The 13,855-nt window shown below is 50.2% G+C and overlaps 1 protein-coding gene across 1 annotated transcript in view; it reads right to left on the reverse strand.

Annotated features, from left to right (window-relative positions):
• Positions 1-13,849, reverse strand: part of IFNGR2 (interferon gamma receptor 2) — a 30,317-nt gene extending 16,468 nt beyond the window's left edge. The window contains exons 1-2 of the mRNA XM_049629289.1: positions 13,726-13,849; positions 5,050-5,182 (exon numbers count right to left, since the gene is read on the reverse strand). Coding sequence (XP_049485246.1) covers positions 5,050-5,182; positions 13,726-13,810 — 218 coding nt within the window. The 5' untranslated portion in view covers positions 13,811-13,849. The remainder of the gene's footprint in view (positions 1-5,049; positions 5,183-13,725) is intronic.
• Between the last annotated feature and the right edge of the window lie 6 nt (positions 13,850-13,855).

The raw sequence follows: 13,855 nt of genomic DNA on the forward strand, positions 1-13,855 counted from the left end.
AAATAAATAAACTTAAAAAAAAAAAAAAAAAAGGAAAACCCTGCCAAATACAAGGCCATATATTCTTGTAAATGACAACGCATTCCCCAGAGCCCCAGTGCCACACCCCCACATGGGACTCTACTCTCCAGCTCTGACCTCTGACCTCAGAAGACAGACCTGAGAAAAACCAGGTAGGTGGCTGCTAGAAGCCTCAACGCGGGGAGCAGCCAGTGTCCCCTGTAAAGACAGGCTATACCCCCACCCCACGCAACAACTCCGGCCTGAAAGCAAGGCCGGGGGGGGACAGAAGAGATGAGGCTGGGGATTGCTGTCGGCGGCTTTCGCACACCACACGTGCTTCTAAGTTTTCCTCTAATCCTGACTGGAGGCTCTTCTGTCAAAGTGGCAAGTGGCAAGATGAAGGCCGCTTCAAGGTGCATGCCAGGGTTTCCACGGAAGATGCCTGCCCTACTCACATGACCACCGAGCCCTGGACCCCCAGACCCTGGTGGGGAGGGAGATCCCAAAGCACAGGCTACCTGCCCCCCCTTCGATTGGGAGTGAGCTTCCCAACGGGTAAGTGATCTCAGAACGGGTAACTTGTGCAGATACTTCTAGCTGCTGTAATCTTCTCCCGGCAGAGCCCAGCTGCTGAACTTGGGCAAAAGGCGCCCCACATTTCAAAGGCTCATTTCCCGATTTACCGAGGAATGGCCCACCCATGTCCCCCATCCTTGCCTCTCCTCCAAAGCTGGCCCTTTCTCAGAACTGCTTTTGAAAAATGTCTCTCCACCAAGGGGCTTTAAGGGGAAGAAACCATCCAAATTGAAACAGCAGCTGACGCAGGAAGACCAGCAGCTTTCGGGGTGGGGGAAGGAAGAGTGGAAAAGGAAGCTGCATTCCGCATGCTGTCTTTGCAAAGGGTGAAAACAAAGGGCGCTTAGATGAACACAGCCTCGAGAGCATGGCCCCGTGGGAGCCAGCCTCCGGCCTCTGGTCCTGGGCTCTTAACGCTCAATCAGCCGTCTGAGCCTCGCCCAGAAAGTCACGCTGGCTCCCCCTCACCATGCATCCATTATGGACTGCCTCTGTCCCTGAATTTAGCTCCTTTTGAAAGCAGCCCTCACCACAAGCGGGGACACAGCATAGTGGTTAAATACTTGGACTCTGGAGCCAGGTTACCTGGGTTGAAATCCCAGTCATTGTGCTTCTCTTGGTCCCCTCATCTATAAAATGGGGATAAATTACGGTGTCTGTCTCCCCGAGCTGTCATGAAGGTTGAACCAGCGGGCATCAGTAAAGTGTCTGTGCCGGGACTTGTGGAACCAGCAGGCATCAGTAAAGTGTCTGTGCCGGGACCTGTTGAGCCAGTGGGCATCAGTAACGTGTCTGTGCTGGCACCTATGGAACCAGTGGGCATCGGTAAAGTGTCTGTGCCAGCACCTGTTGAACCAGCGGGCATCGGTAAATTGTCTGTGCCGGGACCTGGTGCACAGGAAACACCACGTAAATTATTTGTTAAACAGTTGGGCAGCTACATGCTCTACTGTTACAGCCGCTGTTAGATCACTTCCAAAAATGGTAAGTGTCCCCTTTGACCTTGCAGCTCCTCTGCTACAAATGTAAGAAAACAATCAGATGATTTATGTACGAGGGCACTACCTCCAGCAGCCTCCACCTCTCGACTGTCTACACTCGAGAGTGGGGAAGAGTGAAATACATCATGTGTGATACATCATATAATAAAACGAGCAGTAAAAATGTTTACACAGAGATAATTACATGAGAAAAAGTGCTCAGACATTTAAGTACGTTCAGTTGAAAAAAAGAAAAAGAAAAAAGGAAGCAGGACCCAAAGCACAACCCCAGTTTTGTTTCATTTTTACATATACACCAGCACATTTTCAAACCAAGTGCATGCATTTAGAAAAAAGTCTAGAGAGAAACACGCTAAAATGAGAACAGCGATTATTCTTGGGCTGTAAAGCATTGGATGTTTTAATTTTATTCTTTCTACTTTTCCGAGTGTTCCAGCCTTTCTGTAGAGAACGTGTATTATTATTAAAATCAGGAAAAAAAAAATGAAATAAAGAAATGCTTTCAGAAGACTGGGCTGGTCAGGTTAGGTATGCTTAAGTAAATCTCCCAATTTTTAAATGTTGGCACTGATGGAAAAAACAAAAATTAAATATTGCAGGTCAAACACAGCCTGTAGTCCACACTGTCTGCAACCCGTGGTTTAAACTTTAAATTTTCCCATAGTGCTCAGCGTAATTTTCACTTTCCTACTGTGGCTGTCAGAAAACGGAGGCACCGGGGCACCTGGGTGGCTCAGTCAGTTAGTTGAGCGTCTGACTCTTGATTTCAGCTCAGGTCATGATCCCAGGGTCATGGAATGGAGCCCCGCGTCAGGCTCTGTGCTGAGTGTGAGGCCTGCTTGGGATTCTCTCATTCCCTCTCTCTCTCTCTCTCTCTGCCCCTCTCCCCTGCTCTCTCATTCCCTCTAAAAAAAGAAAGAAAGAAAGAAAGAAAGAAAGAAAGAAAGAAAGAAAGAAAGAAAATAGAGGCACCTTCGTTTATAACTAGAGTAATGCTTTACTATAGAGAAACAGCACGGAAAAGATTTAAATCCCACAAGCTTCAAAATGAAATATTTCATGTCACTTAAATGCCCCAAGCATGCATGTAGAAGTCTCTAAAAACAAAACAAGAGCAAAGGCCCTCCTCCATCACCAAATCTGCAACTGGAAAAGAAAACAAGATCAGCTTTGGTTTTAGTTTTTTGTTACCTTTCGACTTTTCCAAACAAGGGCACTTACATTCACCCCATCCTTTGTTTCTTTTACCCAAAGCAACCTCTATCCTGAAAAAAATCTCTCCCAAATGCTTTCCAAAAAGAAAAGAAAGTAAGCAAGTTAGCCTGGGATAGGAAACTGTCAAAGCCTTTAACAAATATTTCTAATACTTCCTGGCACTCTGTCAACCCACAGATGTACCTCCCCATTCAAGGCTAAGGAGTGCTAGTTAATAAATCAGCTGTGCCTTCCTGTTACTGAAACCTTGCTTACTGTTATTTTTAAATTTTTAATGTCTTCCTTTTTGAGAGGGAGAGACAGAGCACGAGCAGGGGAGGGGCAGAGAGAGAGGGAGACGCAGAATCCGAAGCAGGCTCCAGGCTCTGAGCTGTCAGCACAGAGCCCGACACGGGGCTCGAACTCACAAACCACAGTATCATGACCTGGCTTAATGCTGAGTAGGGCGGGCCTCACGGGCACAAGACCCGTGTGGTGGCACACAGCCCCACTCTTAAGAGGCGCCCAGTTTGATGCTTTCCTGTTGCCATCTTGAAATCCTCAATAATTTTGAACAAGGGCCCGCATCATTTTCATTTTGCACGGGGCCCCACCAATTATGTAGCTGGTCCTTATGGACCGGTCCACTTACCATAGATGATTGGTACTTACTTGAGGAATAGATAAATGTAATTCAGAGATAACCCCTAAACCCTGGCTTAGAATCTATTTTTATGAAGCAAATATTGTCACAATGGACATTCAAAGGTAAAAAAGAAGTCATCTGGAAAACCACTCCTCTGACAAATCAACTGCCAGTAATTTTTCCCAGTTCTTCACCTGTTCTTGACCACAGAAATATTCCAAATTTTACACAGTTGCAACTGTTACCAGATGACACACACTTATCCTTTTTTTTTTTTTAATGTTGATTTATTTTTGAAACAGAGAGACGGAGCATGAGCAGGGGAGGGACAGAGAGAGAGGAAGACACAGAATCTAAAGCAGGCTCCAGGCTCTGAGCCATCAGCACAGAGCCCGATGCAGGGCTCGAACTCACGAGCCGTGAGATCATGACCTGAGCCAAAATTGGACGCTAAACCAACTGAGCCACCCAGGCACCTCCATTGATCCTTTTTAATAGTTGCCTCATGTTTGACTTCAAGTTAGCAGGACACAATTCAACATTTTTCTGCTGATGGACACGAATATACGCCTTAACGTATATCTTCATGAATACAAGTGTTTTTTATTTCTTTTTCTGATGGAGGCTTGCATCACCTGTGCAGGGGAAAGTAATGAGGGCGTTTCTGTGGCTCTACTTTGCTGTACGGGGCTGTGTTAACTGATCCTCATCCAGTGCTGTATCCACAAACCACACTCTCACAAGCACTGAGCATTACCACATCTTTAAATTGGGTTTAACTGGTAATATAAAATGACTTTGCCAACAATTTTAAGTCTTCACTTAACCTATGTAACAAGATAAACACATAACAATCGAGGATCTAGTTTCTGCCTTTTTCTTCCCATGTGTGTTTATATTGCACATCAAGTGATGGCAAACTGAAAAAGCTTGCAAAACGGGTGAGAGAGGGAACAAGGGGCCAGAATACTGTGCAAAATGGAAAAATCCATTTAGAAATGGAGAATTAGGGCCACCTGGGTGGCTCAGTCAGCTAAGTGACTGGCTCAGGTCATGATCTCACAGTTTGTGAGTTCGAGTCCAGTATCGGGCTCTGTGCTGACAGCTCAGAGCCTGGAACCTGCTTCAGATTCTGTGTCTCCCTCTCTGCCCCTCCGCAGCATATGCATGCTCCCCCCCGCCACCCGCAAATAAACAAGCATTAAAAAAAAAAGAAATGGAGAATTAGTAGTAATTAAGCGAATACATTCCTTAGTAGGCCACATTTGGCCCATAAAGTTCAATAAGCCAGATTCTCAAACTTGAAGAAGATGAAGGCTAAAAGCCACCTCCTGCCCTTTTAAGACAGGAAGCCCTCCCTGAGACCAATGAGAGAACAGAGTCCCACCCAACTAAGAAGCCATGTGGGCAGACAGCACAGTCTCTGACACTTGCGTTGTCTAAGCCCGTGGATTGGGGGGGGGGGGGATTGTTGTGCAAGCTCTGTCCTTGGAGACTTTAAAAGCACAGGAGAAATATCTGTTTCCAGCGGATTTGCTCGCAATGTTGCCACGAGGCAGGGACAAGGGTTCTGTAACGGCTCCCCCCCACAACTCCCAGGAAGGACACCCGCAGAAAGATCCGGCTTACTATTTATGCTGCACCTGGTAGACCACCGGCCTCGTGTCATTGCTCAGGGACACCGGCTCCCAACTCAGAACCTGCTCGGCATTGTGCAGGCGAACCTTCGGGTTTCGAGGAGCAGGCAGCTGGGAAAGAGAGTCTTGAAAGGGGCAGAGAACAAGAGAAGGAGGAAGAGGGGGAGAGAGAAAGGGAGAAAGATCGATTACAAAAATATTTAAGTGCACGTCATCAAACCATTCGTATGCAACTCCGTTTCTGTCCAAGTGCAGAAATGGTATTACGTGTCTCTCTAGGCATGTCCCCTCACCCCCACCTTTGACTAAATTTGGCATCATCAACACAGTCTGTGGAAAAAAAGAGGGGGTTGGGGCTGCCTTTCTGCCTGCAGACTCCAGTTTTTTTTTTAAATGTTTTTCTTTTCTCCAATTTATTTTTGAGAGAGAGAGAGAGAGAGACAGATTGCGTGCATGTGTGAGCTGGGGAGGGACAGAAGGAGTGGGGACAGTGGATCCAGAGCAGGCTCTGTGCTGACAGCCAAGAGCCTGACACGGGGCTCGAACTCACGAACCGTGAGATCATGACCTGAGCTAAAGTCAGATGCTCAACCGACTGAGCCACCCAGGCCTCCCCCCGGCAGACTCCGGTTCTCTCGAACAGGTCCTGGGTGCCGGGGTCTGGCTCAACTAGAATGCTTACTCTATCTTTAATACGTATGTGTGACTGGGCAGGTGAACTTGACAGTCTGGGCCCCACTTTCTTTTTTCGGGAATAAGGGATAAATAACAGTGTAGTCCAGAAGTGAAGGCTGAATTGGGGGCCACGTGACGTGCATTAGCCCCAGACTTGCATTAGCAGCAGACGTGCATCAGGACCAAGGGTGCGTTTGGTAAACCTCCACAAACACATGCACACACTCACACACATCCACACGCACACGCCCCAAAACAGGCGTGCGAAGCCCGAAGGCACACGGAGGGGGGGACATGTCTTTTGGGGGGTGTTTTTCAAGGACCCCCGGTATCACGATCACCGAGGTATCACTTCAAACGCAGACCCCCAGTCCACTCCCCAGACCAGGGGATCCACATTCTCAACACGCTTCCCAGCCTATTCTTATGCACAATGAAGTCTAAGGACTACAAACAGGATAATAACACCCACCCCAGGGAACGACCACCAATGCCAGGGTCCCCCTCCCAGGGGGGTGACCTGGAAGGCACAAACCCACCCCCCAGGCAGATACTTCCGCAGGACGGGGCCGGGGACCACAAGTGCGGGGAGCCTTTTCTCTTGCAAGAACAGGCGATCATGACGAGACCATCTCTGAGATGGAAAGATTAATGAGAAACGCCCAGAACGTGGAAAGCAAAGTGTGAAAAACATGCTGTTCCAGAATTCAGAGCAGGAAATTCAAACCACATGCTTTCAGTAAATGCATCCAATCTTGACGAACAGCGCCCAGCTCGCGTCTGCCGGCTCTTCTTCTGAAAGATGCGATACCAAGAGTCTGTGGCTGTTTTTGTTTACTTCCAGGATGTTCGTTGTCTCCACAGCGATGAGCTCAGGCCCAACTCCGGGCTTGAACTCATGAACTGTGAGATCATGACCTCAGCTGAAGCCGGATGCTTAACCCTCTGAGCCACCCAGGTGCCCCTAGTGTCTTTTCTTTTTTTTTTTTAATGTGTATTTATTTTGGGGAAAGAGAGGGCGTGTGGGGGAGGGGCAGAGAGAGAGGGGGAGACAGGATCCGAAGCGGGCTCTGTGCTGACTGAGACACCCAGGCATCCCTCAAATTTGGTGTCTTAAAACAACCCAGGTGTCTCTCTTTTTTTTTTTTTTTAATTTTTTTTTTTTAACGTTTATTCATTTTTGAGACAGAGAGAGACAGAGCATGAACGGGGGAGGGTCAGAGAGAGGGAGACACAGAATCTGAAACAGGCTCCAGGCTCTGAGCTGTCAGCACAGAGCCCGACGAGGGGCTTGAACTCACGGACCGCGAGATCATGACCTGAGCCGAAGTCGGCCGCTTAACTGACTGAGCCACCCAGGCGCCCCCCAGGTGTCTCTCTTAAACAGTTCTGGAGGTCAGAAGTTTGAAACTGGTGGGTGAAAGTCAGGGTGTTCCGTGTTCCTTCTGGAAGCTCTGGGGGGAGAAACGGCTCCTTGCTTCCTCCAGCTTCTAGAAGCAGCCCACATTCTTTGGCTCTGACTCCTTCCCCCAGCAACACTGGGCCGATTCCTTCTCTTGCTGCCATCTCTGCAGTCTCGCTCTTCTGCTTCCTTCTTCCACCTTTCAGGGACCCTTGTGATCACACCGGGCCCACGAAGCCCTTTAATCCAGGGTCACCTCGTGACCTCAGGACCCCTCGTCACAGGTGCAAAGTCCCTTTCGCCACATACGGTAACACAGCTGCAGGATCTGGGGCTGAGGATGTGGACATCTCGGGGGAACGTTATTCCACCCGCCACGGTGCTCGTCACCTTCCCCCCATCTCCAGGGAAGAGCCATCTCCGGGCACCCTCCCCCACCATGCCCACAATCCAGACGTTCCGCTAAGAAAGGAGGCACCGGGAAGCACAGCAAAGAGGAAGTTTCCACCCTAACTGAGGGCTGGGCCAGGAGAGAGGCTTCCCCGTAGTCGTGGAGGCTCTAGACGAGCCTTCGACTTTCTTTGATTTTCATTTTACCACGGTGGGGGAGAGGACCCGCAGGTTTGCTCTTACATTTGGGCTTCTTGGAATCCCCTGTCTCACCACATTCAGAGAAGAAAACAAATCTTAGAACTGAGGATGTCACAAGGAAGTACATCAGACTGCCCACTCATTAACAGCTGCCTCGTAACACTGCCCTCTGCAACCTCTCGGAGGGCCTGCCCTTGAACGGCCTCACCCCTGTCTCACAGGCCACATGGGGCCCTCCCTGTTCCTGGGAAACACGGGGCCTGCCCTCGCCACTCCTTCTCTGGGGCTTTCTTTCCCAGCATGCCACGGCTCTCTCCCCCACTCCCTTCAGGTCTCGGTAGAGTGGTTTCCTGGACAAAACGCCTAGGGCATGGGATTCCCTGCCCCTGCCTGACCTGTCCCCATGGGGCTCTGAATGTGGTGAGACAGGGGATTCCGCCTGGGTCCTTTGTTTCCACCAGGCACTGAGGAGCATGGATTCCAAAGCTGGACTGCCCGAGTTCAAAGCCACACGCTCCTGTAGTTGTTTAGCCACTTTGTGCCTCAGCTGTCTCATCCGTTAAATGGGTACAGTACAGACTTCACAGCGTTGTTACGAGGAACGCACGGGTTAGTTTTACAGCGCTGAGGACGGAGTGAGCGCCTCGTGGTCCCTGCCTCTCCTCACTGCCAGCAGTTGATCGACAGCCTCCCCAAGGTGCGAGAGGGGGGAGCTCCAGGAAGGCCGGGTGTTGTCGGACTTGGGGACTGTTTTATCCCCACCTCCTGGAAGAGCAGGCACTCGGGACATGGGGCTTGAGTAGCCTACAGCCCAGCAGCGTGCTCTCCTTCAGAGACAACATAACCCATGTCTCGTCCTCAGCATCGCATCCCCTCGACCACCATGCAAAACTTCGGTTCCCTTTTTCTTTCCTCACCTTATGCTCGGTCTTCCCTTTTCTGTGGTCTCTGCTGTGGCCATGAGTGGGTGGCCCACTCTGAGCCATGACTTATCTGCTTGGCTTCAAAGGGTCAGTGTATTTAGGGTCATCGCACCTGCTGTCCAGGGTGTCGGTGAAGGCTCAGGGGGAAGAGAACAGAATTTATGGACAAAGGGCTTGGGCTGGAATTCTGATCCTATCACCCACAGCCACAGACCCTGCCAGGGCCCCACCTGAGCCTCGGTTTCCTCGTGAAGAGCGAGACGGTGCTGTCTCTCCCAGACTCGTAGCGAGGGGCAAATGCAAGACCACAAGTGAAAGGCAGAGCAGACCCTAAGTATATAATTTGTAAGACGTGACTGATTCAGGCCCCGGGCTGAGCACCATATCCAATGGTCTGAGCCTGATGGAGGCAGAACAGCGGCCCCCAAAGATGTCTGTGTCCTGTGAATATATGAGGTTACGTGGCAAAGGGGAACTGGGGCTACAGGTGGAATTCAGGTCCCTAAACAAAAGACCCTCAAATAGGGAGATTCTCCTGAGAGATCCGGGTGGACCACAGCGGTGTTTCTCTAGAAGCTGGAGAGGGCAAGGAAGTGATTCTTCCCCCAGAACCTCCAGAAAGGAACGCATCCCTGCTGACACCTTGATTTTAGCCCAGTCAGAACCTGCATCTGACCTCCAGATAACACCCTGGTGTTGTTTTAAGGCACTGCGTTGGTGGTGATTTGTGACAACGATAGGAACTAATTCAGTCACTGCAGGTGGACATCAGGGCTTTAATGACAGCCCAGCTCCTACGAGATAAAAGCTCACAGTAATAGTAGGGGGTACAGGGGCGCCTGGGTGGCGCAGTCAGTTAAGCGTCCGACTTCAGCCAGGTCACGATCTCGCGGTCCGTGAGTTCGAGCCCCGCGTCAGGCTCTGGGCTGATGGCTCGGAGCCTGGAGCATGTTTCCGATTCTGTGTCTCCCTCTCTCTCTGCCCCTCCCCCGTTCATGCTCTGTCTCTCTCTGTCCCAAAAATAAATAAAAAACGTTGAAAAAAAAAATTAAAAAAAAAAAAATAGTAGGGGGTACAGTGCTCCCCACTCTACCTTTTCTCTCCGTGGTCTCTGGGGCAACCGCTCATAAATGACTAGTGGTAAGAAGAGATAACGCAGGTGTCACCGGTGGGAAGTGTGTCCTCTGTGCCTCACGACCACGGCCTCCTCCTATGCCACCTTCCTGCCCCCACCCACCACCTCTGGTCCACCCTAGCTACATCCACCCAGGAGGCTTTATACATATTGAAGAATAGGCGCTCCTGGTCTCAAAAGTATAGTTTGATCAACACACATCACACACAGATAATAAAATAAACTCTAATTAACATTAAAATTAATCATTCAATCTTGACAACCAAAGACCCTTCAGGATCTTTCTCCACGGATGCGGCATTATGACGAACATCAACGATCCTACCTCTAACACCTTGCAGGGGAGAAGAAGTCAAACAAACATTCCCTGGGGCACCTGGGTGGCTCAGTCGGGTGAGCATCTGACTCTGATTTCGGCTCAGGTCATGATCTCAAGGTTCGACGGATGGAGCCCCACCTCGGGCTCTGTGCTGACAGCATGGAGCCTGCTTGGGAGTCTCTCTCTCTCTCTCTCTCTCTCTCTCTCTCTCTGCCCCTCGCCCACTCATACTCTCTCTCTCTCAAAATCAATAGATAAGCATTTTTTAAAAACTCCCTGAATTCTCCACTCATGCTTTCTGTCTCTCAAAATTAATGAATAAACATTAAAAAAAAAATTCCCTGAATCCTCAGCCATAACTGAGAAGTCGCTCTTGTTAGTCAATACCAGACATCAGCTAATTTACCCAGCCATCTGTCTCTTCCTATAAAGGATGGTTTTGTTTCCCTGAGAGTAAATGGGGCTATTACCTTCTTGAAAAGAATGGCGGAGACAATAAAGTCAGATAATGTACGTAAGACACTTACAACCTTGTCTGACCTAGAAGACTGGCCCAATACATGGCGACTACTACTATTCGTTTATAGTTTGCCTCAAAACCTGCCAGCTACTTACTTTCAACTGCTGAGACTATAAGTAGACAGGAGTTACTCAATGACGTTCATTTGCAATGCTTTTCATGTTGTTGGGCGTTTACGGTCTTTCTCGGCCGTCTCTAAGGGCATTAGAAGCTTTGGTCAAATCAGCAAATCGTGGCAATGAAATTCTGTGGCACCAATCCATTTCCAATCTACTGGAAAACTAAGCAGCGGGTACAATACAAAGAGAAGCCTCAACTCCTCAACATTTAGGTAAATTACTAGGTAGTCAGTTGACTTACGGCACTTTGGTGCACTCGACCAATTTTTTATCTAAAGCAAAGGGCCACCACTTAATGCATTACTACTGAGGGGAACAAAAGACGCCACCCCCAGACTTGTCACTTTGGCATGTTGATCATTTTGAACTAAAGTCACGTAAGAAACAGTTGGTGTAATTTTAGGACATTCTGACTTTCTTTTATTCCCTGACAAGCAAGAAATAAATCTCTCCCGTATCCTTCCTATCTTCCCATACCAGGAGGGAAGGGCATCTTTATTGCTGGGGAATTCCAGGCTGAGAAGGCTGTATAAATGAACTTTGTTAACTTTGTTAATTTATTACCCCCAGTTCAAACCCCCTCGTTTTGTCAAATCTCCACAAGTAATTGTTTCCCTAGCTAAGAGGTATGAAAGCTGCCTGCTTTGGTCACTTCTTTGAGTCTCGTATTTTTATAAGCTCCTGTAGGTACAAATTAAATCTGTTTTTCCCCTGTTACTGTGTCTCATGTCAACTTAATTATTAGACCAGTTGAAAAACCCAGAAGGCAAGAAAGGAAAATTTTTCCTTCCCTTACACTACAATGTAGGTCAGGTCCAATATTTTACCTGTTATCTTTATAACAACTCTAAGAGATAGATATATATATAAGTCTTCCCCTTTTAAAAAATTTGTTTCCTGGGGCGCCTGGGTGTCTCAGTCGGTTGAGCGTCCGACTTCGGCTCAGGTCATGATCTCACAGTTTGTGAGTTCGAGCCCCGCGTCAGGCTCTGTGCTGACGGCTCGGAGCCTGGAGTCTGCTTCAGATTCTGTGTCTCCCTCTCTCTTCCCCGCTCATGCTGTCTCTCAAAAATGAATAAACGTTAAAAAAAAATAAAAAAAATAAAAAAAATAAAAAATTTGTTTCCAATACCTTCATATATTTTTTTTTCTCTGACCATAAAAACAATTCCATGATTACTGAAAGACACTTGTGAATTATGGAAAAGTATGGAAATGTTTCTATTACCCATTTACTGTATAACCACTGTTAACAGTGTCACTTTGTGCTTTGACTAACACAGAGTTTCTCTAAAACTATCCTAGTTTTTTCATAGTTTGCTATGAAAACCTTTCAGGTAGTCACAGAACAGATTAGTATCACACGGCACCATTTTTCAAAGGATCTACGATGAAGTTCTTCTGACGCATCCCACGGACCCAAACTCTGGTAGAATACAACGAGAGATCATTACTAGAAAGATGGGCATGGCCTCAGGCGTCGGGGCAACATCCACCTGCAAAGTTCCTATGTACTTCTCTCCACCCCTCCACCCCTGGACTCGTGGCAGACAAGTCACAAATGCCACACCGACCACTACTCCTGAGCTGTGGCACCGGTATTAAGTAACCGCGGCTACCGCTTGCCCATTACCCAGCTCAGGCAATTACCAACATTTTGCCAAAGCCCATGTCCTGTCTGAAGGAAGCCCAGGGAGAGCTGCGCACAGATTGCTCAACACTTGAAGCTGAGGAGGGGCGGAGTCAGGATTCAAACCCATCTGTCTGACTCTCACAGGAAAAGGGCCTTGTAGCCAGAGCTCACCCCCTCCTGTGGGAGGCTTCTCTCATCAAGGAGTTCTGGAATTTCAGGGCCTAAGTGATGCTGGCAGAAAACAACAGCAACAACCCGAACCCACACCCCGAGCTTCACAAGGGAGGACATTTCTAAATTCTAGAGCCCCAGCCCATGATAGTCTCTCCCTGGGAAAGAACCCAGCGAAACACAAACACATAACGCATCCACACAGAATAAATCTCCTGCCTACTTCTTCCTCCCCGAGGTCTTCTTGTCTTTTAGCATTTATATTTGGCTCATAAGTATGATCACTTAGTGTCAGAGGTAGGAAGGAGGTTGGCCCAGGAACGGGGCTATCTGGATGGGAGCTGAGCTGGGATTAAAAATCTGGTTCCGTGGACTCCCCGCCGCCAACACAACTGGGGATCCGGCCATTTCTGGGTCCTGCCCTGAGCGCCGCTCCCCCATCTATCCGACCCTGGGGCAATGACCATCTGGATCTCACACCCACAGTCAAACACACCCCAGCCACGGTAAGACTGAGTCACATCTCCAACACGGAGGTCCCGGCCTGGGGCCGGCCGCCGCCGCACGCAGCTGCAAGGAAGGAAGGCCTGCCTGGGCCCCGCTTCTAACTCGGGCCCCTGGGGAGGGCACGCCGGCCAAGGCCAGGGTGAAGGCTCTGTGGGGCCGGCAGACGCAGCCCTGTCCCAAGCCCTGGTTTCCGTTGTCCTTTGTTCGCGCTGAGAAATTCGGAGACGCTGGCTGCACCGGGTTGCACGGGGCCGCGGAGCGGAGGCGGGGGAAGAGGAGCGGCAGGGCATCCAGTTTCCCGCAGGAGCGGGGTGTCTCCTGCCCGGAAGGGATGACCCGGGGCCAGGACGCCGGGAGGGACTGCCCGGAATTCCCCGCCGCCCTCCCCACACCCGCGTCGGGGCTTCGCGCAACCGCCGGTCCACTGCGGGCTCCCCGCGTACCCCCAACCCGTCAGGGCTCCCCGTGGATCGCTCACCCGCTCCGGGCACCCCGCGGACGCCCACCCAACCCGCGCTGCCCCGAGAACTCCCCCGATCGGGGGCACCCCCGCGGGCCCCCACCCACCCTGGGCTCCTCGCGGAACCCGCCCACTCGCGGCAGCGCCCCGATTGCCACCCGCCCGCGACGACGCCTCCGTCCGGCCTCGGGGGTCCCGCCGGGCCCGGCTTACCTGCGGGGGGCGCCGCGGCGCCGCGGCCGCCGAGCAGCAGCAGCAGCGACAGCAGCGACAGCGGCGACAGCGGCGGCGGCCGCATGGCCCGGGGCTCTCGCGCCGCAGGCTCGGCGGCGGCTCTGGGGGC

This window comes from Panthera uncia, chromosome C2 (assembly GCF_023721935.1).
Source record: "Panthera uncia isolate 11264 chromosome C2, Puncia_PCG_1.0, whole genome shotgun sequence".
NCBI classification, from domain to species: domain Eukaryota; kingdom Metazoa; phylum Chordata; class Mammalia; order Carnivora; family Felidae; genus Panthera; species Panthera uncia.